The sequence below is a fragment of the Rhipicephalus microplus genome, chromosome 1 (genome assembly GCF_043290135.1).
Source record: "Rhipicephalus microplus isolate Deutch F79 chromosome 1, USDA_Rmic, whole genome shotgun sequence".
Classification (NCBI taxonomy): domain Eukaryota; kingdom Metazoa; phylum Arthropoda; class Arachnida; order Ixodida; family Ixodidae; genus Rhipicephalus; species Rhipicephalus microplus.
The window spans coordinates 296,629,356-296,655,916 of NC_134700.1; the positions used below are offsets into that span (position 1 = coordinate 296,629,356).

Genomic DNA, 26,561 nt, shown 5'->3' on the forward strand with positions numbered 1-26,561 from the left:
TGTTTTTCAGTGCAGCTGCCCTCCCGGTGGAATTCGTCATAAGAGGAACGCAGTGGCACAAAATCTGCCTCATACGTTGACTTCATAGCGGGGGGGAGGGGGGGGGGGGATGAGGCGCTGCGATCAACTTTCGCTCTCCCTTACGGGGAATACTGCGCATGACAATGAAAGTTATTGTCAAGTGTAGCTGGCATCACTTCGCCGGGTCGGTATCTTTTTAAACGTAACAGTTATAGCTCACAGACAGCACTGTTCTACACGACAGACCCAGCAACGGCGAGTGCGGCGTAACATTTAATAGCTCACAGATGTCACTGGTAGCGTTCTACACGACAAACCAAGCACAGGCGAGCGCACTCATTTGCGGCTCATTTATGGGAGAAAAGTAGCGAAAAAAGAAGACGAGGACAAGACGTTGAACACAACAAGCGCTTACTCACAAATGAAAACTTCATTGCCTGAACATAAAATATATATCACCTTAACTTGACGCTCGACCAAACCCACGCATCGCTGTTTTAACACCGCGATCGCACGGCGCGAGAACTTTCCCTCTTTATTAACACGAGAGCGTCTATGTGCGTTAGTAATCCTTCTTAGGCCTTATCGAAAAATGAAGTATTGATTCGTTTAGCACGTTTAAGGTAGTCATACATTAGTTATAATTGCGCCGTGGCCTCATCAAGTGTGAGGCTCACGGGGACGGCTTTATGCTATCCCGTAGTAGATACCAAGTACCTAAAGTCGCTAACCGTTTTGTCTAAACACACAGTCTTGTTTTTAGGGGGGGGGGGGGGTGCAGCAGTTAGTTGTGTTTTTTTTTGGTTATTGCCTTTTGCTTGACCCACGATGTGCATGCGCGGCTTCAGTCGAGCATCAAGTTTAGATTATACAACTTTTCTGTTCAAGCAATAAAGCATTCAGTTGTGAGCAAGTGTTTTCTTGTGAATGCACCGGTAGCAACTCGCTCGCCCATCCCTTTTGCTTCACATGTGACCCTCGAAGGTGCGACGTTCACTATGCCTATTGTATGCAGCCTTTCCCAATATTAAACGCTCTCTCGTCCGTGGGGATCATAGGCCGTTTCTCATACGGTAATCTAGACAAAATGCTTATGGCCTGTTTGACACGTTAAAGATTAAAGATTTCTAGGTGATCGAAATTTCCGGAGTCCTCCACTACGGTGTCCCTCAGAATCTCCCCACCACCCTTCTCTAGTGGCTAAAGTACTCTGCTGCTGACCCGCAGGCCGCGGGATCAAATCCCGGCTGCGGTGGCTGCATTTTCGATGGAGGTGAATATGCTTTAGGCCCATGTGCTCAGATTTGGACGCTCGTTAAAGAACCCCAGGTGGTCGAAATTTCCGGAGCCTTCCACTACAGAATCTCTCATAATCGTATGGTGGTGTTGGGATGTTAAACCCCACATGTCAATCAATCAGTTCTTTGGAATCATCGTGATTTTAGGACGTTAAACTAAAAGAAATATGATATGGTGAATATGATGTTTTCTCGACATATTGCCCATGTAGATCAAGGACTTCTCAGAGTTATGTCAAGTTTGTGTATGCATAGGAGTAAACGTTTTATTAATGATGTACGGGCACATCGGTTGAATTTCTGGAAAAATATTTATAAACTGCTCATTTTGTTACTTGAACTCTCGGTATTGTGCTTGAGAAATACTGTGCAGAAAAAACGCCATACTGACTGAATACATAGCTCGGGTGGTTGACCCCGAACCATAGTCGCATGGACCGCTGAGAGATGAATACCTTTCGAGTGTCGTCGAAATAAAGGTCATTGTTATGACAAATGATTAAATAAATAAATAAATATATGGTAGCAGTACCTTACCGAATACTGATATGTATACTCAAAATATATTTGTGCGTCGACCATTTTCATCACATTTTTCAGTAATGTGATGTTCATCATTACAAGAAAAAACGACAGTCAAGATTTTTGTCTTTTTTGTAACTGCACGTTGATATCTCAGCGCCATTATGTCAGTGTGATGTCACGAAAATGTTTTGTGTGCTTACGCGTTCTGGACGCAGTTATAGTTCCCGAATTTAGTGAGGCCAGCTCTATACTGCTATATTTTTTCTTCAGACAACAATGCTGTCCAACTTTGCAGTGGGACAGTCAATATGCACCTGCAAGAAAATTTTTATTTCCCAATAGGCTTCTTCTTCTCGCCTCTCCCGAAGGAAATGGCCTGGCTATCTTTAAATGGGCCTTCTTCCTTCGCTTTATAATCCCCTTTCCAATTCACCCAGCTTAGGGCAGCAAACTGGGCATGTGCCTGGTTAACCTTCCTGTCTTCTCTTTTGTTGTTCTTTCTTCCTTATTTCTTTATTTCCAGTGACATCACCCAATACTCCTTCTCCAGAATAACTCCCTTCCCCAACCAGCATTGGACATTCGGAATTGTCTAAGAGCCAGGCGATCACTCCTGGGCGCGGCTTGAAAAGAATCCTTTGCCATCACCCCAGTTCCCATCCCGCGGATTCCCTCTCCCTCCTCTTTCGTGTTGAATCCTGCACTTAAAGAAAGCATGGGCCTCTTTGATAAAGTCCTCGAACCTGCAGATAGTCAGGCGTCACAGAAAAAAGTTGAGAACGAAGAATTCCAGAGAGGTAGGGTGGTCAACTAAACTAAGCCCAGTTTGCTATGCTACGTGTGGTAAGAGGAAAAAGAGGGAGAGAGAAAGATGGAGGAGATACACGTTGCACATAACACACGCAGTGCAGGTTTCACTGGTGGTCACCCAGAGATGTTGCCCTCAAGAATTGTAGAAGTGCTCTTGTGGCTTTCTGGGCTGATGCACTTGAAGGCCACGCACCCAAGATCTTCTCTAGAAAAAAGATTCGATAATCTTGTCTCCTTAAAGCACACCGGAGAGTCCGGTGATATTCTAAATCTGGACAAAGGTGCAGGACATGGGCGAGAGTTTCTACGTAATGGCAGTGAGCCACCCCAATGCGATAATTGAATGAATTGGTAAAAGCAGCGCCGAGCCACAACCGACACAGAATCGTAGCGTCACGTCGCGCAGTCTTTGATGGGAGCTTTTATTTGGAGTAATAAACCCTAGGTTCTGATGGCGTTGAGGGGAGTTCAGTCGAAGTTTCCAATGCACAAGTGTGGCATTATGCGCGATGTGGCCAAGTTCTCTTGCAGCGTCAACCCTCTGCAAGAATATCAGCACTGTGGGCGCTCTGTCGTGGGCACATCGGGAAGCATTGTCAGCGAGGTGGTTACCATTGATCCCACAGTGACCCAGTAGCCACTGAAAGATTATTTCATGTCTTTGGTTAGTGGCGCGATGACAGATTTCATTGACTTGAGACACCATCTGATGGGAGTTCCCGCGTCGTATACACTTTGCACACGTTGAAGGGCCGCCTAGGAGTCAAAGAATATAGCCCACATACAAGGGTATTCTCGCTTAACAAATTTATCTGCGGCTAGAAGGGCAACGAGCTTGGAGCCCGTAGATGTTGTGGCGTGTGAAGTTTTGAACTTGACGTAGATTGAGCGAGATGGAATCACAAAGGCGTCCGTCGAACTTCCCAAGACTGAACCGTCTGTTTAAATATAAGTTCGGTTTGCTACGATCATATGAAAAACATCCAATGAGAGCTGCTTGAAGGCTGCAGATTACAAGCTAGCCTTTGTTTATATCCCCGGCACTTCGAGGTGTGCAGAGAGTCTTTGCAGGCATCACTCTGGGCAAAGCGGTATGGTTGCGGGTGAGAACCTAAGGAGATGGAATGTTGTTTAGCCGCAACCACTCTGGAGAACTCTGCCTTCGGTATTTCTAGTGGAAGGCTAGTCAGGTGGTGGTTAGGCATCCTGTATATATGGTGAATATGTGCCTGGTGTGTGTCGACAGTTGTGTGTGTCGTAATCGGGTGGTCTTTGGCAATGGCGATTCTGGCGATCATGTTAGCACACCTAGATAATCGCAAGTATGCTCGAAGAACTTAGCTTTGCATGCTTTGCAGGACCCGGATGTTCGTTTTCCCGGCATTGGAAAGCACAGATATGCTATGCCACGAATACTCGAAAAGGAGCGTTCTGTACAGCTCAAGCATGGCTGAGACAGATGTGCCTCGCCTTTTACTGGCGAGAAATTTCCTTACGTGGGCGATAAAGCTGAGCCTCTTCTTCAAGTGCGAGATGTGAGCAGTCCACGAAAGATCTCTTTCAATAATGATGCCCAACAATGGATGGCATCTTGTATACGAAATTCTGACGTTTTTGATGGAAACGGGATACCGGAACATCGGCTTGCGGGAGAAAGGAACTAATGCACACTTTCGGGAAAAATTCTCAGCCCCCGAGCACGGAGGTACTTCGACGTTGTTGTCCCTGATTTTTGAAGCCTTGCCCGTAACTGGGCTCGTCTCACTGCTGAAGCCCAGATGCAGATGTAATCGGAGTATATAGAAAGGTTGACTGATCAAAGCAGAACCCGGGCAAGTCCAATAATCGTAAGGTCAAACAAAGTAGGACTGAGAACCCCACTTTGTGGGACGCCACGAGAGGTGTTACGGTCCGTGGTGCTGCCTTCTGCAGTACGCACGAAGAAGAACCTGTTGATTAGGTAGCTCCGAATCTATTGAAGCATTTCTCCACCGATTCCGATATTTTCCAAGGCATCGAGAATGCATGGCTTCATGAATTACGTTACCGCAGGCCCCTTTTATTTCGAGGAACATAGTAATGAATATGCGCTTGAGAGATTTTTGTTTTTAGCCAGAGGTCACAAGGTTGATGACATTTTTTTATAGAACAGCCTCGCCGAAAACCAGCCATAGCCTCTTGATGTATATTGTACTGCTCTAGATACCATTCGAGGCGTGTGAGGACTATTCGTTCCATTACTTTCCCCACGCAGCTGGACAGCTCACTAGGTCGGTATGATGCGAGGTGAAGCGTCGATTTTTTAGGCTTGAGAATAGGTACCAAGCGACTGGATTTCCACATATCAGGTTCTACGCCGTCAGTCCATGACCGGTTGCAGCAGTCCAGTAGCAGGCATCGGCCCCGCCCTCCAAGATGGCATAAAGCAGCACACGTGACGCCTTCCAGCCCAGTTCACAATGAACGCCTGCAGGTGGCTAGGACCACGTCCAGTTCCTCGAGTGAGAAAAGGACACTCAGTTCAGACACGTGTGCTGCAAGAGCATCGCAGTGAACCTCATCACTTATGGTGATAACAATCCTCACGTAGAAATCTTCGGCGATGTCAGCTTGCAGGCGGCCTTGTTGGAGAGCCAGTGTGCTGAAGAGATGTCGTTGTTGGGAAGTCGAGCCAATGTCACGCACCGTTCGCTATATAAGGGACATAGGTTTGCGAGGATCGAGTGATTCGCAAAATTTCTTCCACCGTTGGCTCTTCAGCATGTCCATCCGACGTTGGATATTCTTTTGTAGGCGTCGAGCATCTCTGAGGTCATGAATTGAATTACCTCCTCTCAACTGGACTCCGAATCGTTCCTAATCGCTCAAGTTCCACATCGAACTCTGTGCGCTTTGATGTGTTCTGCGTATGGTGCTCTTAACCGCTTCCATTATATTTTCAATTACCTCCTCCAGGCCGCACGCGACACCTTCGCATGCCTCGTCCACCTTCTTCATTGTCCAATTAACTTGTTTCTGAACCGAAGAAGAGGAATTTGCGAAACCTGTGAACTTCAAATACGTTGAAATATGGAAAGAGTTCAGAACACGGCTTTCATGCAATAGGCCTGGGGAGCCACTTTCGAACTGTCCATTCCGGCCTCCGTTGATTGGTCGGTGCTTTACGAACCGCGTGCCCCCTGATTATGTTTTTTTCTCAGTGATCTCATTTAAGCGTGACGAAGCTTCCACGACTTTCGACACGATTGAGAGAAACTGAACGTGCTTTATTGCGGAAAACGCAGCCTCCCGAGATCCGCTCTTCTCGGCCGCGCGAACATCGGAGGCCATTCATTACCGTTGATTGGATTACGTTAGCCTCCGAATTCGGCTTAACGCTGTCTTCTGGGCGATTACGTCATGGCTTGCGGCTTCCGAGGTGAACGTTCTCTAAAGCTAGACATTTCTAGGCTAGCTTGCATGTCGACTTCCCCTCTTTAAGGCTGATTTCTGAGATCAAATTCAAGTTGTTCATCCTCCTCCACTGGGACAACAGTGGCGAATCACGTGTCTGGCCACATTGGCGGCAGACGCTTGTAGGCTGCAAGCCGGTAATGTTGACGTGGCTGGCGGGCTGGAGAAATACGCAGCGCAAGTTTTATTCACCTGAATAAAAACGAAAAAAAACAAACAAAATAGGGTAAGGGCAACATACATGCATGGACAGCTGTAAATAAACGTGAAGTTTCTTCACTGTCTCGTTCATTTATTTCTATCGCTTGTGAAAGCAATGTTCGAACCCCAGGGTTGACTTTTTTTATTTGTTAAATAAATGCAAAAGAAGAAACGTTCAACCACTACTTACGAAGATTCTTGTATAGCAAATTTTCCTTCTTCCGTGTGGTTCAAAGCAACGCCTGCAGCGTGCAGCCGCTGTATAAAGAAAATAGTACAATCCTGACTCGGGGAAATATCTGCTTGTGTGTGCACCGATACTAAATTAATCAAGTCTCACTAATAAAGCAGATAAAGTAAATAAACTACCTTGGTAACGCCATATATCATGTTCCATACGCAGCTGCCACTTGGTCCCCTTTCTTTTGTTATTACTTTGTTTGTGTTGGTTGGAACTCGGAATAAACAGGGTGGTCTACTTCCGCAGAAATGTGCTGCACGGCTGTTGGCCGTGAGGCCAAGCCGGTGGGACTAGCCAGACTTATAACGAGTTCATCAGTTACGCCACATACAAACATTCAAACAAACAAAAAAAAGAAAACTTAAACATTTCAGGTATATATAGACTGTCGCTGTTTGCGTCTTGTAAACTGTGAATCGGTTTCGCTGGGAAGGCACTTTCGATTTATGGCTTAATCAATTTCGACCAATTTTCTTAATGTTGCGTTCACAATTACGTTAACACCCTAGACGATCGTTCACCGCCGCTGTCTCTCGTATAAAGTGCAAGTGAGTAAAGTGAGCCGACAATGATGCATGCTTGTTGTTCCACAAAGATACGTGCTGTCTGTTCGCGTAGTTCTCCAATGCAAAGATCATGCTATATGCTTAGACTATCGTGCGCGACTTCAAATTGTTTGCTAAAGGTTTTGTATTAAAAAAAAAGTCATTCGAAACATTACATCTAGCCGCATGCACGTTTACTTGTGAGCGCGTTCCTTTGAAATCGATTAGCAATATCAAATCCGTTAATAATGACCCATCGTTGTCTTTCTGTTTGTCCGTTTGTTTGTTTGCTTCTTGGTTTGTTTGTTCTTCAGCCTGGTTCATACAGCTTCGTCTGAAGGAGCATGCCTGCACAGAATACACGCATAAACAACACAGCACCATGAGGCATATGGCCTTCTGTGTACAAAATTAATGCATAGTTAAACTTCTTTGAACTTTGTAAAGATGGTAGAAACAATTAAAAGCTGGGCGCATTGAACTAGTACATAGGCTTTCAACGGCTCGATGATGCTGTAGCTTAAAATATATGTTTTGCACCTGCAGCGGACACTGAACCTAATGCTTGTAGGCACCTTAAAGAAAAAAGAAAGCACTCCTGCGTTTCTCAACTGCGTCGCGCAGGCTGAACCGCTGAGAAGGTGCTATGCTCAGCTTTTCAAGAAGAAAAAACAAGAAGAATGCTTTCAACGCTCTGTCAACCAGTTGTTGTTTACACGAGTGTGCACCTCCTCGCGAAGTTATAGGCGCCGCTTCAGACGCCTCGCCTTGGAGAGGCCAAGGAACTGCGCAGTCAAGTGGAGTTGTTGGCCCTTCCAGGGCGCAGGTCGCACTTTTTTTTCCCCACTACCGAACAGCTCCCTGGGCTCGCACGATTTTAGAGCGATGGGCGATGCGCGGAGTCAGCTCCTCTAGTTTTCCGCACCTTCTGAGCTTTCGGTGCAGTGACGCGCAACTGAAAGGCAGCAACCAAGAGCTATACGTAGGAGAACACGCATACGCACAAAGAAAGCACCTGGCCTCAGAAAAGCCAAGTTATAGAGAAAAACACTCGTCAGTGTGGTGATATCTGTTTAAAGCATTTCCCTCTTTTTATTATTCTTTCTGTCGAAAGAAAAGATAGGATGATCTGACCCTTTATCTTGAAGCCACGCACGATCAAGAAGAGCATGGTGCAAGAATAAGCGCGAACTCCTGCTCTTCAGCGCAGAAGAACATGAAAGAAAGAGCTGCGCATTACACGATTCGCAAAGTTCAAGTACATACTGGTGGAGCTTTCTCGATCAGCTGAAGTAAGCGCAATGCGGAGTGCACAAAACGAACTGCAGCTGTGCACCACGTTGCTAACTCATGTTATTGTATACTGTATCACCGCTCTTCTTCCCAATGTGAGCTTCAGCCGCTTCTTTGATCTTTGAGAACAAAACGGGACTTCGCAAGCACTTTTCACTGTATAGACACTGCAGGTGTAACGGGGTTACTGTCTTCCTACTCGCTATGTTGTCCCCTTTACCCCCTTTTTTGCTTCGGTTTTTTTTTTGCTTACTCGTCGAAGCGAATAGGCTATAACCAATAGAACGACGCTGGCTTTTTAATAACTTGCCCTGAATTATATCTATAGTCTCTTTGTTACGATTGTAGATGAAGCTGAGGAAGATAACATCGTAGCTGGTCCATTTATAGTACTTTGTACTTCGCTGTTGGAGACTGATAAGCTACGTGAATTGTTTGCGTGGCAAGACACAGAATGTTCAAGTATGTGTGCTTACAAAAAGAGCGAGTGACTAGGGTAGTTTCTTTCTACCTTACTGGAGGTGTCACCCTAGAACACAACCTGCCGACATTGCTTCTTTGCTCTTCATTGCTCTGTAGCCGAAAACTGGCCTGTTCAAAGGAACCCAGGTATGCAATCTGGTTTTAGGCCCACACAGACGCAGCCACCTCCGAGCGAAACTTTTCATGTTGTGTCGCTGGAACAAACCTACGGCGCAGCGTCGGGAGATGCGATTGCTGAAAAAGAAGAGCTAATAAAATACGGACTGACCAGCTATGCAAAACACGCAAAGCACTATCAAGACTTGAAGTTCACTTTTTCTCGGCATTGCCCAAAAATAGATAGAAAACGGGCCACGAAGTGGCGATAATAGCAAAACAATTAATTTTAATCCAGGCCCTGTTCAGCTACGCAGCCATATTCTTAGAATTATATCCAGAATGGATATGTCAAGTGTGTACATTGGAAGAAGCCCCCTAAACTCGCATTTTATTGGTGTGTCCCGATCAGACTCCCCAGAACTTCTCTGGTAGGCATGGCCCAACACGCTGCTTAGCTGTAATGTACCTGGGCAAGGGCCGGAAGGAACGCGAGGTCCTCCATCTGAGCGTTCTGGCCCGGACTATAAACTAGCCGTATATCTAAACATTGTTATTTCATTCATTAATTCCACAGAAGGAACGGCTATCTCTAGCAGTTTAGTTTAATTAAAGAAATACTTTTTGCAACGACTGTCTTCTTCCTACCAACAGATTTTTCATAAGTAAATGCTATATTGCTTTTGTGGGTTGTATGAAAATTCGCGATTGTTTTTCAGTGTTACCTCTTGCTCTTTTTCTATTAATCATACAAGTAATTTTTTTTCCTTTTTTATCATTTCCCCCTGCTCATTTGCTTTTTTAACCAAATGTACCGTAACCACTGAATGATGTATATTTTCTTTCCCGTTCGTCACCACGCACGGGTAAAAGCTTGTGGCTACATCTGAGCCGCTACCCACTAAGCGGTATTGTGATGTGCTTGATTACATTTTTAATCTATGAGGCGGTAATTGTATTTGCTCGCAGTTTGCTCTGTTGTTCGACGCTTCGTGCGCCGCGCGCATCCAGGCTCCAAGATACGCCTTTAAACCGTATGGATTAGAGAGCCCTTTTTAATGCAGCGGCTATGATAGGCCCTATGCTTTCGAAAGAACTGGTCATATCTAGATTCAACGCACGTCTCTCTCTTTTTTTTTAATGCGAAGCGTGACTTCGTATTGCATGCACTTTGAACGTATCTATCTATCTTCCGCCCCCCTTGTATCATGTAGTATCATGCAGGAGGGTGCATCATACTAATGAGCAGAGCGAAAAGAACAAGAGAGAAAAAGAAGAGAACTGATCAGGACAAGCGCTGATTTTTTGCCAACTGGAACAATTATTGGAACACCACACAGGATCATTTTTTCATCATTATCATCATGCACCCATCACAACTACCCCATCTTAACCACTATTGCGCCCTTCTGCACCTTCCTTGTATCAAGTGGAGAAGGCCGTCAGTGAGGGCGCCCATCACGCAGGCTGCTCTGCAGAGCAACATGGTACGAGATATTAGCGAAACGGTGAAGAAAGGAAGCAGTAATCACAATGAGGGCACGTTGAGCCGCCCATAATGCTGACTCTGTGCCATTATCTCTATTGGCCTGCACGAACAGGCGCCGTTTGATTATCCGAGTCACTACTGTTACCATCTTCACGCATATACGTGAAGAATTGGGATCTGTCGATTTTTTTTATATTGGCATATATTCATAGTTCACTTTGCCTATTGAAGAGCAACGTAATATGCGGAGGCTTGCCAAACGCGTATGCTTCCAAAATACCAAATACTTTTGCGAACTCTATGCTAGCGTATTGCCTGTAACGGGCAGTACACTAGCAGCGCGTTTAGTAATTCTTACGACTCCACCAGTTTGGTATCTGCACTCTTTTTCATGATCAATAAATAATATCTCACATTGCTAGAAGCTGAAGATGGAATCGGTCAATCTACGAGCATGCTATCCTGCAACTGGTGCGATTGTCTACATAGCATCTTATACGGAGCCTTTTATAAGTGGCCGCCATGAAGCACTGCATATTGCGTGAACCATAATTCTGCAAATTGCTTTTACACAAGCGCTTTCGAATTTACCCCGAAAGAGCGCTACCACAATTGCCATAAAACTGAAATTATATCAAGTGAAGCGTGACAGCGACCATGCTTGAAAATTCGTATGCTTAGTCTCCAGTACTAGCAGATTACATTTCCGTAGCCTTTGCCTCGCTGCCGCACTGCAAAATTCCATATAAATTACACTGTTCTATGTTTACGTTGGTACCAATCATTTGGAGCCGGGAAGCTTTTGCACCGGATGGCCTTATCAACCTCATACTGTATCGACCACTGCGATGGTGGTCTAGACCTTGATACGTTTTGAAGAGCGAGCATACGATGGTGGGCCCAGTTTAGAATGGGCAAAGCATGCTGTTCGCTTTGCGAATGGGCACTGCATGCAAACCATACGTGACCGATGTATGCTTTGCGAATACCCACATCGCCAGACACATTTATGCTCAGAGGTCCGTAAGCCGAAGAAGGAACAATAGTTCTTTGGTATAGTAATGAGGTAGTGGATGCCGTTTATGGTTTCAGCTGGAGTTGGATCGATCATTTATCTAAAGTTAACGAAAAGTTTATTATACCCGTCTCACCTGTCCTCCTTTCTCATTCCGGTAAATTGTAATTTATCGCTGCCAGTGGTTTCGCGAAAGCGATATTGTTTCTCTCTTTGGGGTTCCCAAAAGGACACTAAAGGCAACTGCTAAGTCGACCTTGATTGTTGAAGTAGCGATCCGGAAACATTGTAGTGTTACTTTTGTGCCAAAGAAGGACTCGTTTTGAAATAAAATCACGCTTTAGTGGTCCGCATCGGATTAGCGCACTTTAAATTACCCGCCTCAAGAAGCACGCACCGACTTAAGTCACGGTTGTCGTGCACAAGGTTGCCCGGCTTTACTGCGAGGTTGAACGAATGAAAACTGCGGGAGCCATAGCAGCAACAACGGTCATTGATCGATTGCCTGTCATTGGCTCCGAAATGGCAGACGTGTTTTGGTTCAACTGCACCCCGCTAGATGGCACGACCTGTCAGTTTAACCATGCGAAAATTGAATGTTTGAATCACTCGCGCCATGCTCCATAGTAACATCTGGTGTTTTTTTGTTTTTTTTATGGATCAAACAGAAACGAACCAGCAGAATTTTATTGGGTCTCTTGATGCGCGGAAGGCTCTTTATTTAGTGCATTTAGATCAAGCACTAGTGATTAATTGTAGGTGGTTCATCTGACGTCATCGGTGTCATTTTAAAGATCTCATACTATGGCGCATGTGTTCTTGCGCCTTTACCTTAATTTCTCTGTATAGGGCACTGCTGTTGATAATATTGTTACGGGGAAGATTTACTCACTGACAGCGGGTCTTACTAACAGTCTTACAACTATTATTGTTGTTTTAGATGTTGTCATATTTGAGCTTTCACTCTGATGTAAATTGTTATTTGACTTTAGCGTCCCTTTATTGATTTATCACTCGAACAAATCAACATTGAAAATGTGAACCCGGCAAGATGTCGGTACTCAGTATTAATCGTTCTCGGTACTCCGTGCACCTTCTCAAAGCGACAGTTGTGATGTGCCAGTTGAAAGAAAGAAAAAAAGAAAAAGGAAAGAAGGAAAGATCAACCAGAGTAGTGTCCAGTTGACTGCATTAGGCGGGAGAGTGTGAAAACAAAATAGAAAGTTGTGCGAAAAAGAGAGAAAGGAAGCAGAAGGAGGAGAAAAGGGAAGGAAGTAAGTGGTGATTGCGCTGACTCGTGTAGGGAGAGAGAAAGATATAGCTTTAAGGCGTAAAGGCTGACAGAAAGCGAGAGAACTTTTATTTTTTTTTTAGTGTAAAAGAAGCATGTGAGAGGGAGCATGAGTGATCCCGGCAACCACACGTATACGGGCCCGTCGAAACAAAGCCTGGTGGACCTCCATCATACAGGACATTGTCTCACCACTCTTAGGTGCAGAGGGGGCCTGAGATGGCTGGGAAAAAGTAATAATTTTGCAGCGCACTCCACCATCACATGGAACGTCGTTGGGAAGGTGGCCCAGCCCGGCTAAGAGTGAGAGAAAAGATATATAGGAAAGGTAGGGCGGTAAAGTAGCCCGGGAAATAGTCTGCGTTAATTGTCTGCATGTTAGTCAGAACAGAAATATCCAGTCCGCTACCCTGCTCTGGGAAAGCGAAAACTGAAAGCCAAAGGCACAAGCACGTGCCCATCCCTCATCAGCCCACAGTACAGCGAAGACACTTTCACGATTCTCGTAAACGAAGAGTACCATAAAAGGAGCCCGTTCAAGAGAGCATTTCATTTGCCATTCCACCATTCTCTCGAATGTGCCTCGCATGTGTTAAAGCAAAGTTTCTTTTTTAGCTGTTTATTTTGTCGAGTTCACTCGAACGAAAATCTATTTTTAAATTGCGAGCTTACAGTTAGTCTCTTTCAGCCACAGACGCAACCATGCCGCCTTGAACGACAACGGGAGAAGCGGGCTGCAATCTTTGATCGTAACGCAGCCACGCATGAAGTCGGCGAGATATCATCGTGCACGCCTCCCTTTTCTGCAGAATTTTTTTTCGGGACTTATGGTAGATGAGAACCCTGGATAAGTGAGAAAGAAAGAAAAGTAAAAGAAAGAAAGAAGGGAAAATGGAGAAAGTAAAAGGAAAATAAATAAAGAAAGAAGGCCACAAATAAAGAAGAAAAGAAAGAAGGAAAGAAATAAAGAAGGAAACAAATAAAGAAGGAAAGAAATAAAGAAGGAAACAAATAAAGAAGGGAAGAACACACAATGCCCCCAGGCCGAAGACAAAGGCAGCGACCAAAGTGTAAGCAGCCTGAAGGCGCGATATTGCTGTGCTGAACCGCGGCCTTTATTTATGTTCCACGTGAATTTACCAGTGAATATTTATTACGGCAACGGTGGATCGCGGCTTCACTATATTATCTCGCCAGTGGATTTTGTTTCGCGACTTCGAAATTTGCGTGCCAACGGCCATTGTCGCGCTTTCCTTCCGAAGGAAACGCTAGCCATATGTAGCTCTAACGTCGTTCGGTAGACTTACGACATCGCTGCAGGAAATTTTCGTGTTATGCTCGAGCCAACTTCAATTATTCCTCGCTTTGCTGCTGTATTGTTGTCGATATTAAAAAAAATAAAAGCGTGACACAATATTTGCTGATTTTGCTGACATACGAGATTCTCCTGTGCTGTTTTGCACAAAAAGACCATCAAGGAAAATATTATGACGGTAATATGTGGGGTTTAACGTCCCAAAACCACCATATGATTATGAGAGACACCGTAGTGTAGGGCTCCGGAAATTTCAACCACCTGGGGTTCTTTAACGTGCACCCAAATCTGAGCACACGGGCCTACAACATTTCCGCCTCCGTCGGAAATGCAGCCACCACATCCGGGATTCGAACCCTCGACCTGCGCGGATCAGCAGCATAGTACCATAGCCACTAGACCACCACGGCGGGGCGTCAAAAGAAGTATAAAACGAGGATGAGGTTCAGACGTCATCAAACAGAAATATTTGTCAGATATGTTGCGCGTGGGTAAAACAACATAAAATTTTTACAGCAGAATGGGCCCGCAACTAATAACGTGCTTCATAGATACAGTGGTCGTAACTCCATCTCTGGCGTTAACCGCTGCTTTTATGTTCAACTACATTTTCCCAGCCTTGCCCAGTGCCTTCTTTAATGTGCACAGATGTCGCCATCATCATGACTTCACGTCTATAGGGGATCACACAGTGCGTGGTATGTGCAGTGGTAGTGTTAAGTTTCGTAAAGGTGGTATTCTATAGAGAGTTAATATCAGTATAAGGCACCACTCTGCACGCTGTTGTTGCTTTATTTTTTTATTTGCTTGTCCATGGGGTTGAAGCTTTTTCTCTATTATCCTGTTCGTTGGTTTGCTTTGTATATCTCAAATTATTCGCTATAAAACATGAAAGAGAAAAGTTCAGGTCAAAGATGAAACTGTTTATTCGGGCTGAACTTGTGGCCACGCAAAAGGAAAGTCGGATTACAGCAAGACATTGGCACTGATAACGGCGATCAGAGCATCGGCCGTTGATTAACTGACAAGCGGCGAAGCGCGTCGGCATTTGTGCACTTGCCATCGAATATTCTAGCATTATCACTAGCGGCGACGTAGGTTTCAGAATAATTTGTAATGTTCATAATGTTCACGAGGTGGGTGTAGTCCCAACAAAATGATCTACTGCCGTCCCGAAGCCTCTCAAAACGTGTATACGCGCGGCTTGAACTGAAAATTACCGACAGGGAAACGCGGCGTTAACAAAAGATGAGGCCAAAGTGTGACATTGCCCACCTCTCAAAAAGGCATCGTCTCGATGCTTTAGGGAAAAAAACGAAAATACAATAATAAAAAAAACATAAGCAATAAGCACAAGCAATAAAGCAGAGCAACAGCAACAAAATACAGTCCTCAGGTTCGCGCACGAAATGGTTTGAGGCGCACGACATAGGCTGTATTCTGTTGTAGTTACTGTGCTTTATTGCTTGTACTTATTGCTTATTTTCTTTATAATTGTATTTTCTTTTTTTTAAAGCATTGGTACAATTTGTTTTTCAGAGGGCGGCAATGTCACATTCTCGCGTCATGTTTTGTTATCATTCCGCTTCACATGTCGCTAATTTTCAGCGCAAGCCGCGCCTATACACGTTTTGAAAGGCTTCGGTAAGGAAGTAGATTATTTTGTTGGGATTACGCCCACTTCCAAAGTTAGGAATGTGTGGAACATGACAAATTATGGTTCATTATTCGCTGTGCGTTACCAACCCGATATAATATTGGGGATTTGTGTACGACAATACTCTTGCTGTACAAGCGCTCCCTGCTCCTTTTCTTAATGTGCAGCTTTGCAAATCTGCACTCACTTCAATACGACACACATTTTACTTACGCTTTATATACACTGTCGCATTCTGTATATGTAGTTAACTTTTCGTTTACGCGTGGGAATAAGAGGCACGCAGGTATCGGTGCCAATGATATATGTGTTTCCGGACTATATTGCTCACCTCGTTGTGTGGTGTTCATGCCTATGTCTCAAGACGAGCATCATGGCCTTAGCAATAAAAAGAGGCAACAAAAAAGGATGCCCTTTCTTTTTGTAGTCACGCACAACTAATCTTGGCCGTGTTGTGTGACGTCGTGTACTGTAACTCCATTTAATGATTGCCGGATGCGTAGCTGGACGCGTAGCTCAGTTTCGAGCACTGTCTTGAAAAAAAAAGTAAACGGGAACTCGTCTGATATATACTACATAGCTGTGTGGTGATTAAAAAATAAAATTGGAACGATGACACCTTGACGAAACCTCTCATAAAATACACTAATGCAATATTTCAGATATTACGATCTGTAATACTACACACACTACAGACCCTATGAAACGGAACAGAAGAGCCACTATACTAGTGGTTGTCCTATTTCGTTTTGCACATTTCACAGTGTGCATTTGTGTATTCGCTGTAGTGTTATAGATTATCGAGTCAATATACCAACTAGCCCACGTAATTAGTGAATGAATGTGGGGTCGCCTGTTCAAGTGGAGAACCACACAGCGTGGAAGTGTGACGCGGGAATGATTTCCAGCATGAAGTCTTGCGCAAAAGTGCGAGTAATTTTCCAAAATTGTGTTTTTTTCATCCATGCAGGAACGGGCACATTCGGCCGTGTCTGTCTGTGCCGAGACCGGAGCGGGGCCTTCCACGCCATGAAGATCATGGAGATCTCCGACATCTTCCGGCTGAAGCAGGTCGAGCACGTCAAGAACGAGAAGGCCATCCTGCTACAAGTGCAACACCCGTTCATCATCCGCATGTAAGTTGAGAATGGGGACCGTTCTTCCTTCCTGACCACACAGGAGGCACTCACTTTTTCTGGAGTATGTCAGAAGCGAGCGCGCGGTTGTTATGTCGGTGAACTCGGATTGAGCCACGAGTCTGAGTGAGCTCGGGTGGAAGAAAATTTTCCCGAGTCTGAGTTCAGCCCTGAAAACTTTTTGTGAGTCTGGGTTCAAGTGACCACTAAGCGCAAGATATAATTCTTGAGTGAGCAACTTCCACTTTCTTTTGCCGACCTACTGTCCTATCCACTGATCTTCACCATTGCTAGAGTGAACTAGAACAGGGGAGTGCCCGGACCGAGCTTCGCAAAGGGAATCAGCTCGCGATGCTGCGCTCGTTAGTCGGCAATCTATCGTCATTTTAAAGGTTGGGCGCGGCTCTGCCAAAGTGGTTCAGGGGTAGAATGCGCACTTCCCACTCGAGATGCCCGAGTTTGAATCGCAGCTGTGAAGATTTAGTTTTAGAAGGGAAGCTCCTTATGACGTGGGTCGTGCGTCCACGATGTATGTAGTAGTAGCTGTCGTCGTAGTATAGTAGGTAGCCACCTCTCGTTTAGGCCTTGGAATGTCCGCTGGATACCGGTACTTCTATATATGAAGTATATATGATGAAAAGATGCGAGATGGCGTTACATGGAGTGTTCACTAGATGGACGGACGGACGGATGGACGGACGGACAGACAGGCGGACAGACAGATGCATGGACGGACGAGCGGATAAGCGCACGGACGAACGCAGGGACGAACGAACGCAGGGACGGACTACAGACGAACGCACGGACAGATGCACAGACGGATGGATGGATGGACGCACGGGTACGCATGGATGGATGGACGCGCGGATGGACGTGTGGACAGATGGATGGACGCATGGATGGACGTGTGGACAGATTGATGGACGCACAGATGGACGTATGGACAGATGGACGGACGCACGGGCGGACTTATGGACGGACGGACGAACGCACGGATGGACGTGTGGATGGACGCACGTGTGGATGTGTGGGCGGATGGATGGACGCACGGATGGACGTGTAGACAGATTTACGGACGCACGGATGGACGTGTAGACAGATGGACGGACGCACGGATGGACGTATGGACAGATGGACGGACGCACGGATGGACGTATGGACAGATGGATGGATGCACGGATGGACGCATGGACAGATGGATGGACGCACAAATGAACGTATGGACAGATGGACGGATGGATGGACGATTAGGGGGTGGTTATTCTGGTATATATCATGTTGATGATGTCAGGGGGCGGTTTGGAATGACGTACATGCGTGTTATGCATTTATTAGTGTTCGCTTCGAAATCAAATTTTCAGTTGCTAGTAAGCGCTCGTCTGTTTCCTCTCTGAGTGTGTGTATTTTTTAGCGCTTGTTTCCTTATGAGAACGTAAAGTACGGCTCCGAGATTTTCGCAAATGCGATAATCATCACTGGTCATACTTCCAGTTTTCGTTGAATGCCGTGCGGTGGCGCTGCAAATAATGACGCTCACTGTCCAATTTCTTTTCTATGCTACTTCACCTCGGCTGCTGACCCGCAGGTCGCGGGTTCGATTCCCGGCTGCGGCGGCTGCATTTCCGGTGGAGGCGGAAATGTTGTAGGCCCGTGTGCTCAGATTTGGGCGCACGTTAAAGAACCCCAGGTGGTCAAAATTTCCGGAGCCCTCCACTACGGCGTCTCTCATAATCATATAGTGGTTTTGGGACGTTAAACCCCACAAATCAATCATGCTACGTCACATATAAAGTTACTTTCCGCAGCGTTATGTCCCAACTGTTTTTAAGAAACAAAAAAACGATACAACTAAAACAAGTTACGACAAAAAAATGTGAAGATCGAAATTGCAGATCGAAATTGTTGGTGCCGTTGCGTTTACTGTAGGGACAGTTGCAATGCGCGTTTCTCGGTTTATTAAGGACTTATGGCAATGAAGGACCAGAATCTGATTGGTCACGAGGTACTCAAATTTTGTTTTTATATTGAAGCTTTTCTTGTCATGGTAAACTTCTCTTGAAAGTCAGTGCTGTATCGTGTGTCCCCTTCTTTTCTTCGTGTGTGTTCCCGCTGTCGCCACAATGATTCACGCTACGTTAATACGTTTATATACATGAAAATACGTCAAAGCCATACTGGGAGGCATGGTGAATATAGTTTATTTAACTGCTGCTTACAGCTCCGCCGTTATGTTTTGTTCTGATTGGCTTATTGATTTGAGGCAGATATTTATCGGCTGCTTCATTTCTATGCAGCCATATACATAAAAAAGAGCAGAAAAGGAATGTGGTTATCCAAAAAACAAAGTTAACAAGTAAAGAAAAAGCTTATAGCCAATTGAAACTTCAAAAAAGAAAGTAACAGGCGCAGTTCACATTTCCATGAACCGTTCACGCGCACAGATTTTTGTCCAAGTTTACTGTGTGGACATCATTTTGTATATATAGCGACACATCAGAAGCGCCTGTCTGTAGTCCAGTGTTCGCTAAGAAGTGCGCAGCGGTGAACACCTCGTTCTTTATCTTTGCTGGGCGGGCAGGTTCTGGACTCACCACGATGCGACGAGCCTGTACATGCTGTTCGAGTACGTCTCCGGAGGCGAGTTGTTCACGTACCTGCGCAACGCTGGTCGCTTCACGTCGGCCACGGGCGCCTTCTACGCGGCTGAGATCGTGCTCGCCCTGGAGTACCTGCACCGGCTGCACATCGTGTACCGGGACCTCAAGCCCGAGAACCTCCTGCTGGACAAAGAAGGGCACCTCAAGATCACCGACTTTGGATTCGCCAAGAAGCTGCATGACAGGTCTTAGTCACTTCTCTCTCTTCTTTTAATTGATCAAAATAGATTCTCCTATCCAAATGTCGACCAGCCTGCTGGAGTTCCTTATTCCTGCTCATAGAACCTCAATCTGATAGTTTTTTTCTTTCTTTTATCTCCTTATCTCACGGGTAGACGTAGTTGAGTTGACCTCCCCGCCTTTCCTGTGTCATTTCTTTTTTTCTTCGGCGGCAGTGTCGCTACGTCAGAATCTCGCGTGTACAGAGGCTGTACTTGCCTGCCTTTTGTTAATCAGCCAATCAGCGCGCGCTAAAAGCGCCATTTTGGCAATAACTACCAAACTGATCGTCTCAGAATATGGCTCTGCAAGAACTGCGGTGTATTTATTTCGGGAGAGAGTTTCCATCGCCCTTTTTTGCAGACGAGAACTAAGAATACTCGCATTCTGTCTTTTGGTTGCGCATCTGGCTGCATGTTCTGCGTATGCGTAATTTGAAACCGCCAGCTAGAGTAATACCCCGGTCACACGGAAAATATATTGCCATTTACAGCGCATATCATTCGTTTGTAATGTCGTTTGTTTGCTGTCACACAGGCAAACTAGTGCCATTTGATGAAAATGACATATTTGGTCGAATGAGTTCCCGGAACACATTCGCATTTGATTTTGGACCAAGTGAGTAGTCTCGACGCAAGGCACATGGCTGTTCACTTATGAACACGTAACATTTATAATTTGTAAGCATCTTATTTTTTTCCTAAATGAACTTATTACTGTTTTGATGGCATAACAGCACGCACGAAGTTTCTGAAACAAAAAAAAAGCTACTACAGCAGCTGGACGCCGGCTATGCTTCATTTGCACTCTGTTCTCGTTCTTGCCTGTATCGTGGATGCTGATCGTCCGATTGCACAAGTTGTGGTGACCAAGGGGGTGATCACACAAAATCCTGCTGCCGTCTTATTTTTGGGACCAGGAAGTCAGTCGTGCGCCCCGCCTGAGTTCACTGTACTCACGCGCGGCCATATTATCGTTGGCCATGTTAGTTTTCGAGTGCGTCGTGCAGCTGTAGAAAGTTGTGTAAAACGGCCACGCTTATATTCCTTTTACCCATAAAATTGTTTTTGTAGATACACGCATGTTGCGTGCATGTTTTAATCTATTTCTATTTCTCCCAAACTCACGTCTCAGGACGGCTAAGGTCTTCTTCATCATTTCAAAATAACATTTGTTTTCGACGCGTGACAGCACTAGGTTAAGTGAAATCAGTTCCGCTGAATGTCATTTGTTGTAAATGATGTTAGATTTGCCGTGTGACAGGAGTATAAGACGGGTTGCCTGCGGAAAATAGAAAGCGCCGATCTCGAAAAGTCTTCTGTCTGGTCATTTGGAGAAAATTGCTGCACGCAGTCAAGGGGGTGAGGTCGTTGCACCTGTGCGTCTTTACGCGTCCAGTCGCACATTTAAAATGGGTGCAAGTATAGCAAGCTTTGCAACCGAGATCTTCTTTTAAAAAGAACAAATAATAATACTACGAATCCTCCAAGCCACTCTTTACTTCTTACTTCGTACTGCATTAAGTAAAAAGTAAACTACAAGGACACCCATGCATGCCAGCGCTCTTTATGCGTGCTTCTTTGTCGTCTGTGTTGTATTTCGTGCTTTGCAAGTCAATGCAAGATGACCCGGCTGTCAGTTCTCTTATCTTTTTCTCCTTCTGAAACGTCTCGCATGGTGCCTTGAAATTGGTAGTTGCAAGAGTTTGTATAAAGCGGTGTCCATTGACAGACTGTCAAATCTTCACGCGTTATCAAGCTGCATAGCGGCTATTCGGCATGGTGCGAGTGGATGTTTTCGCAGGAAACGCAAAATTGGGACGCGTGTTGCACCTTCTCTTCCCTCGCAATATTTACTGTCAAATATTTTATCGATATTGGAAGTGAATATTTGCGCTAGCAGCAGAGGTGTAGCCAGGAGGAGGGAAGGTGTCATCCCCAACTTCAAAATTTTCAATCTTCTTTTGTATACAAACGCACACACGAACTTATACGAGTGAACGCACAAACACACCACGCAAGAACCTACATATATAGTATGGTGGAACCCCCCCCCCCCCCGCCACTCCCCCGAAAAAGTGCTGGTTGCGCCCCTGGCTAGCAGGAAACCTTACACGGCAAGCGCAAAACATAGCTTGCAGAACCAAATGTGCTCTAGCTGTGTCAACACTGAAAACGTATCTATTTGTTGTTTGTTCAAGGAAGTAGTGATATCGGGATGATGGAGCGGAAAAAGCAAAGCGCCCCCTAACATATCGTGAAAGTCACAATTCCCGGAACGAAGGAACATCTCATTTCAAAGTGGCTTTCCATTTGCGATAAGAACACGCGCGTGCCATGCAAGATTCAAGGGGGTCTTTCAGGCATTTTCAGTGTCTTTTTCTCAAAATGGTGTGCTTGCTTATCTGCCTTGAAGGAAAAACGCTGAGAGCGGGCGCATACCCGTGTTCTTACGAGCACTGAATATACTGAACGGTGTGTTTCGGAGCGACGAGTGGTCCTTTATGTACATACGATGCCCGTGGGCTTTTCAAGCTTCAGAGCCGCGTGTTGCGTGGCACAGCTACACGGGAAAAGAAAAGGAGCCTTTTACTTGTGTAGCCACTTTGCGTGCGCTGGCGGCAACAGGCACCCTTCCTGGGTGCACTCGCAGAGATTGGTGCCCACCGGCTGCCGGGTATTTCGCTTGATGCAGTGCCACTTTGAAGATCTCGCTTTATCAGCTCCTTGCGTCAGGCTAAAAGATTTTTTTTAGAGTGTAGATCATCCATAGTTCCCCTTCATGAGAATTCGCGCTGTGTTTTGCGATAATGTCTTTGCTGGAGCACGTGTCATGCACCCAAGTGGCAAATTCTACTAATTTCGCTAAAACTCTTGAAATTCTTGAACTTGTTGATATGCGCTATTTAGTTAGACACAGCGTAATCTTGATGGTATACGATGCGAGGTCATTATTCTCTAGCGAGGCTCTGATTTGAGCGAGTTGAGTCATGGCGGAGTGTACAGCGTGAAAAGACAGGGACAGACAAGAGGTAGCTGACGTGAGGCTGAATTTCGTTGTAGTCACACAATCACCTCATAATTACGCACACTAAATGCTTCACCAGAAAAAAGAAAATTTACGGTGACACTTTCGCGCACAATAATCGACATCACCGTGCGTGCACCCTTCAACAGCACCGAGGCCACTTTCGGCAACCTAGGTCAAACAAGATAAAAAGAAAACAAGTTCACTGCAGTAAAGTACAGTTGTAAGTCAGCGCTCGTTCACTTTGACGTGTCGTCGCTTCGTCCCCATCTCAATGGTCATTACTTTACGAGTGTTTTGTGTATTATGTCCACATTCTCTTACGCCTACAGTAGAGCGACAAACCGTACCCTTTTCCACCTCTACGCGTTTAACCCTCTCTGTCTCTGAGTAGTGTATCCCGCCTAACCTGACATTCAGAAAAAACTGTTACCCACACCCAAGATAAACGCTCTAGTTTCTCCTTGCGCCGGCACCCGCCGAATTCGCTAATGGATTCCTTTAACCGATCATTCATTTCGCCCGCCGTGCGTCGCAGCGACTGTTCAGCAATGACGATAGCCGTGGCACTGCGCGGAGGACTGAGGAGCCAGTCGCCCCCGCTGTGGCCGATTGCCGAAGGGGATTTGGAGGAATCATTTAGGTGAATCCATCGCGACTGGGGAAAAAGACGAGGAAAGATTGATTGTAAACAGGACGCCCTCCACAACGTAGTGTGGTGTAATGGATCCTCTCTTTGCTTTCTTTTTCCTTTGTACATGCGGAAAAAAAAAACAGGACGTGGACGCTGTGCGGCACGCCCGAGTACCTGGCACCCGAGATCATCCAGAGCAAAGGCCACAACCGTGCAGTTGACTGGTGGGCGCTGGGCGTTCTCATCTACGAGATGCTCGCTGGGTACGTACCCGCCTACGTGTCTTGCGTATAGCATCCTTCTCTGTCAGCGCTTGAAAGAAGCTTAAACTTAAGGGCTCGCTTTTTTCTCTGTTAGATGAACCAACAGACAATGATGCCAAACAAAGTATAGAATATGTTATGGGTAGTAATTGTAATGTGTGAAAGAAAAAAAAATGAACCAAGTCCCCGCCAGCATCAAGTAATCTTTTCGTCCATTTTTATTTCTTCACATTTACCGTGCAAGTATTACCGATAACATGCCGCACACTTTGCTTGCCACCATTTGTCATCTCTCGGCGTTCTATTAATTCTCAGCCATGAATGTTTCGGGGACTCTTTATGGGTCGGTAGAAGTGATCAGGGACCCTTTGTTGTGTGATAATGTGCGGGTGTGGTCATAAATTAACACAACATGTAGCATGAAGCAGATACCCTTTTATTTCTCCGGGGCAAAAAATATCAAGACAAGCGTGTCACGTCAGTTCGATTTCAGCAGCTTGTTAATAACTTGTGTGGTCTGCAGCCAAAGTCGACCTGTGTTTAGCTATGTTTGCTTTTCAAATACGCAAGCCTGGAAAAAGTATGCTCGAGTGCATATGTCGTAGAAAACTAACAAATGCTTTACAAATATCTCAGAAAGGGGAAATATAAGCTTGCTCCGTTGCAACAAAAGAGTGTTAAAATGTGAAGTGTACTAAAAAAAATTGAAAGGGTTATTGTCATGAAATGGGCCGTAGTGTACCTAAAAGAAGTGTTTTTATTTTATTTCATAAGGATAGAATTGGCGGACCCCTAATGCGAACTCCAATATGAGAACCACTGACATAGAGGTACCCGCAATTTTTACTGGAGAGAACTACGATGCTGTAAGCATTGAGCGACCGTGTGATTAATGGGTAATACATGGATTTGTCTTCATCCTTCAGGCATCGAACTCACTTGTGACTTTTTTCTCTGTGCTGTTTTGACTTTTGATTCGGATAACAAAACGGCTTCTTTTAAACTTCGTGAGACGATTTTAATTGGTCAGATTTAAAAGGGTCAAGGTTGTGAAGCGGGGCTGTCCCAATTTTTTTTTATTTTGCCTCGGCTTGCCTCAAAACGGCTGCATGCCACTCGGAGCCAAAAAATCGAAGCTCAGCCAAGTACATGAACAGTACGGCCCACTGTTAAAGGGAACACAAAAATAAACACCATCCATGTTGCTGACCCTCCAACAGCAAGTGGAGGCGAAAACAACCAGCACGCATGGAACTAGTCTCTCAAGAGTAGTTTGAACTGTCAGCCACCAGAAATTTTATGCAAATCTAAACAAGTATGCTTTTGTAAGAGGGTGGAATTGCAACATGCAGCTGTTCCCTTTAACAGTAGACTCGTCTGTACATTCCCATGATGGCTGAAGCGCCATGCGTTGCAGCTCTTGGAGACAGTATATAGTGCCACATTTCTTTGTTGTTGTTTTTTCTGGCCCATCCCTGTGTCCAAGCGTTGGGCAGGTGCAGCCTGGTTTTCCTCCCTGCCTTTCCTTTAACCTTCACTTTATGTTATCCCTTATGAGACTTACCTGCGTGACGAAGGAGCAGCATTAATATCCATCGTGTTCAATCTACAACATTCACTCGAGCGTAATTGGACCACAAAGCACGTAAGGTTACAACCGAACATAAGTGGAACGTGGTTAAAATTAAGTGGCGTAGTATGGCAGCACAGTCATAAGCACGGTATTTGATTAGTGCTGGAACCACGTCTGTGTGGTATAAGCGGCTCATTCAGGCATATTGATACGTCTTGAGGTGTCAGCTTTGAGACGTCTTGTGTTTATGTGGCTCGTCTGGAACTCACCAATTTTCCCTTCTTAAATGGTGTTCCCAAACAGCTGTCATTAATTCGTTCCTTCTGCTTCTCTTACAAGGTTTGTAGCAACTTTGCCTAATTTTCTATCCACTGTGTCTGCATAAAATGCTCTGGAACACTTTTTTTAAGTAACCACGGAATGGATTCACTGAAATAGCTGATTTCCTCGCTATTTCAACACCGCAAAAATTTAGGAACTCGTTCAGAACGAGCAAAATTACAAAAGTATGTCGCGCGCTGCAATCGCATTCTCTCTTCTCTCGCCCAGACGAAAGCGCTGGAGGCTAATCAGGGAGGAATGGCATCGGCAAAGTAAATATGCCACGCGCTTCTAGTGACCTTGAGCATATTTTTCGTTTTTTTTTACTTCAAATACTTGGCTTTTTCAGCGTGATCGTGCGCGCACGCGTATACAAGTTACGGCCTCCCGCGGCGATCCCTGTAAAGACCGAGCTCACCATGTTAAAAACAGCCAATGGCTGATAGAAGGCCTTCTACGAGTGATTTTTTAGCCTCTTTCGTCATTTTATTTTTTAGAGGTGAGAAAGCAATTTTTAGCAGACTTTGACCATTTATTGTGAATTCAAGGCTGCGTGCTGCGCTATTAAATTTGGCTCGCCTGTTCTTGGGAGTCTCAACTACCAATCGGCCGTGTTTTCTGACCATGCTCAAAAAGTGTTGCAGGGCCCTTTTAAGCTTCTCGTCGTGGCGGCAAGCTTCTTCCTGGACTTTAACATAAAATAAGTACATGTTAAAGCCGGCAAATGCAAAAAATAGAGATAATGATACGATATCAAGTTTCTGAATAGAGTAGGCGAAACTTTGCGTTAGCGTCTGGCGCCACCGCACATGCGTCGTACGCTATCCTCTCATAAGGAGGATAGCGTACGACGCATATTATCATATACACCATTAAATGATATGAATGGTGGGCGTAGGCAGTGAACGGCATATTTGTGTCCATACCCTAAAGCAATAGAGTTTCTCAAAATTAACTAGAGGAGACACTCGCGCTGCGATAGTTGAGGCACCATGGGA

At 45.3% G+C, this 26,561-nt stretch overlaps 1 protein-coding gene across 5 annotated transcripts in view; it reads left to right on the top strand.

Annotated features, from left to right (window-relative positions):
• Pka-C3 (Protein kinase, cAMP-dependent, catalytic subunit 3) overlaps window positions 1–26,561 on the top strand; it is a 144,443-nt gene that overhangs the window by 97,907 nt on the left and 19,975 nt on the right. For all 5 annotated transcript variants that reach the window (XM_075865341.1, XM_037412209.2, XM_075865353.1 and 2 more), the window contains exons 2-4: window positions 16,704–16,869; window positions 19,448–19,711; window positions 23,550–23,669. In XM_075865341.1, coding sequence (XP_075721456.1) covers window positions 16,704–16,869; window positions 19,448–19,711; window positions 23,550–23,669 — 550 coding nt within the window. The remainder of the gene's footprint in view (window positions 1–16,703; window positions 16,870–19,447; window positions 19,712–23,549; window positions 23,670–26,561) is intronic.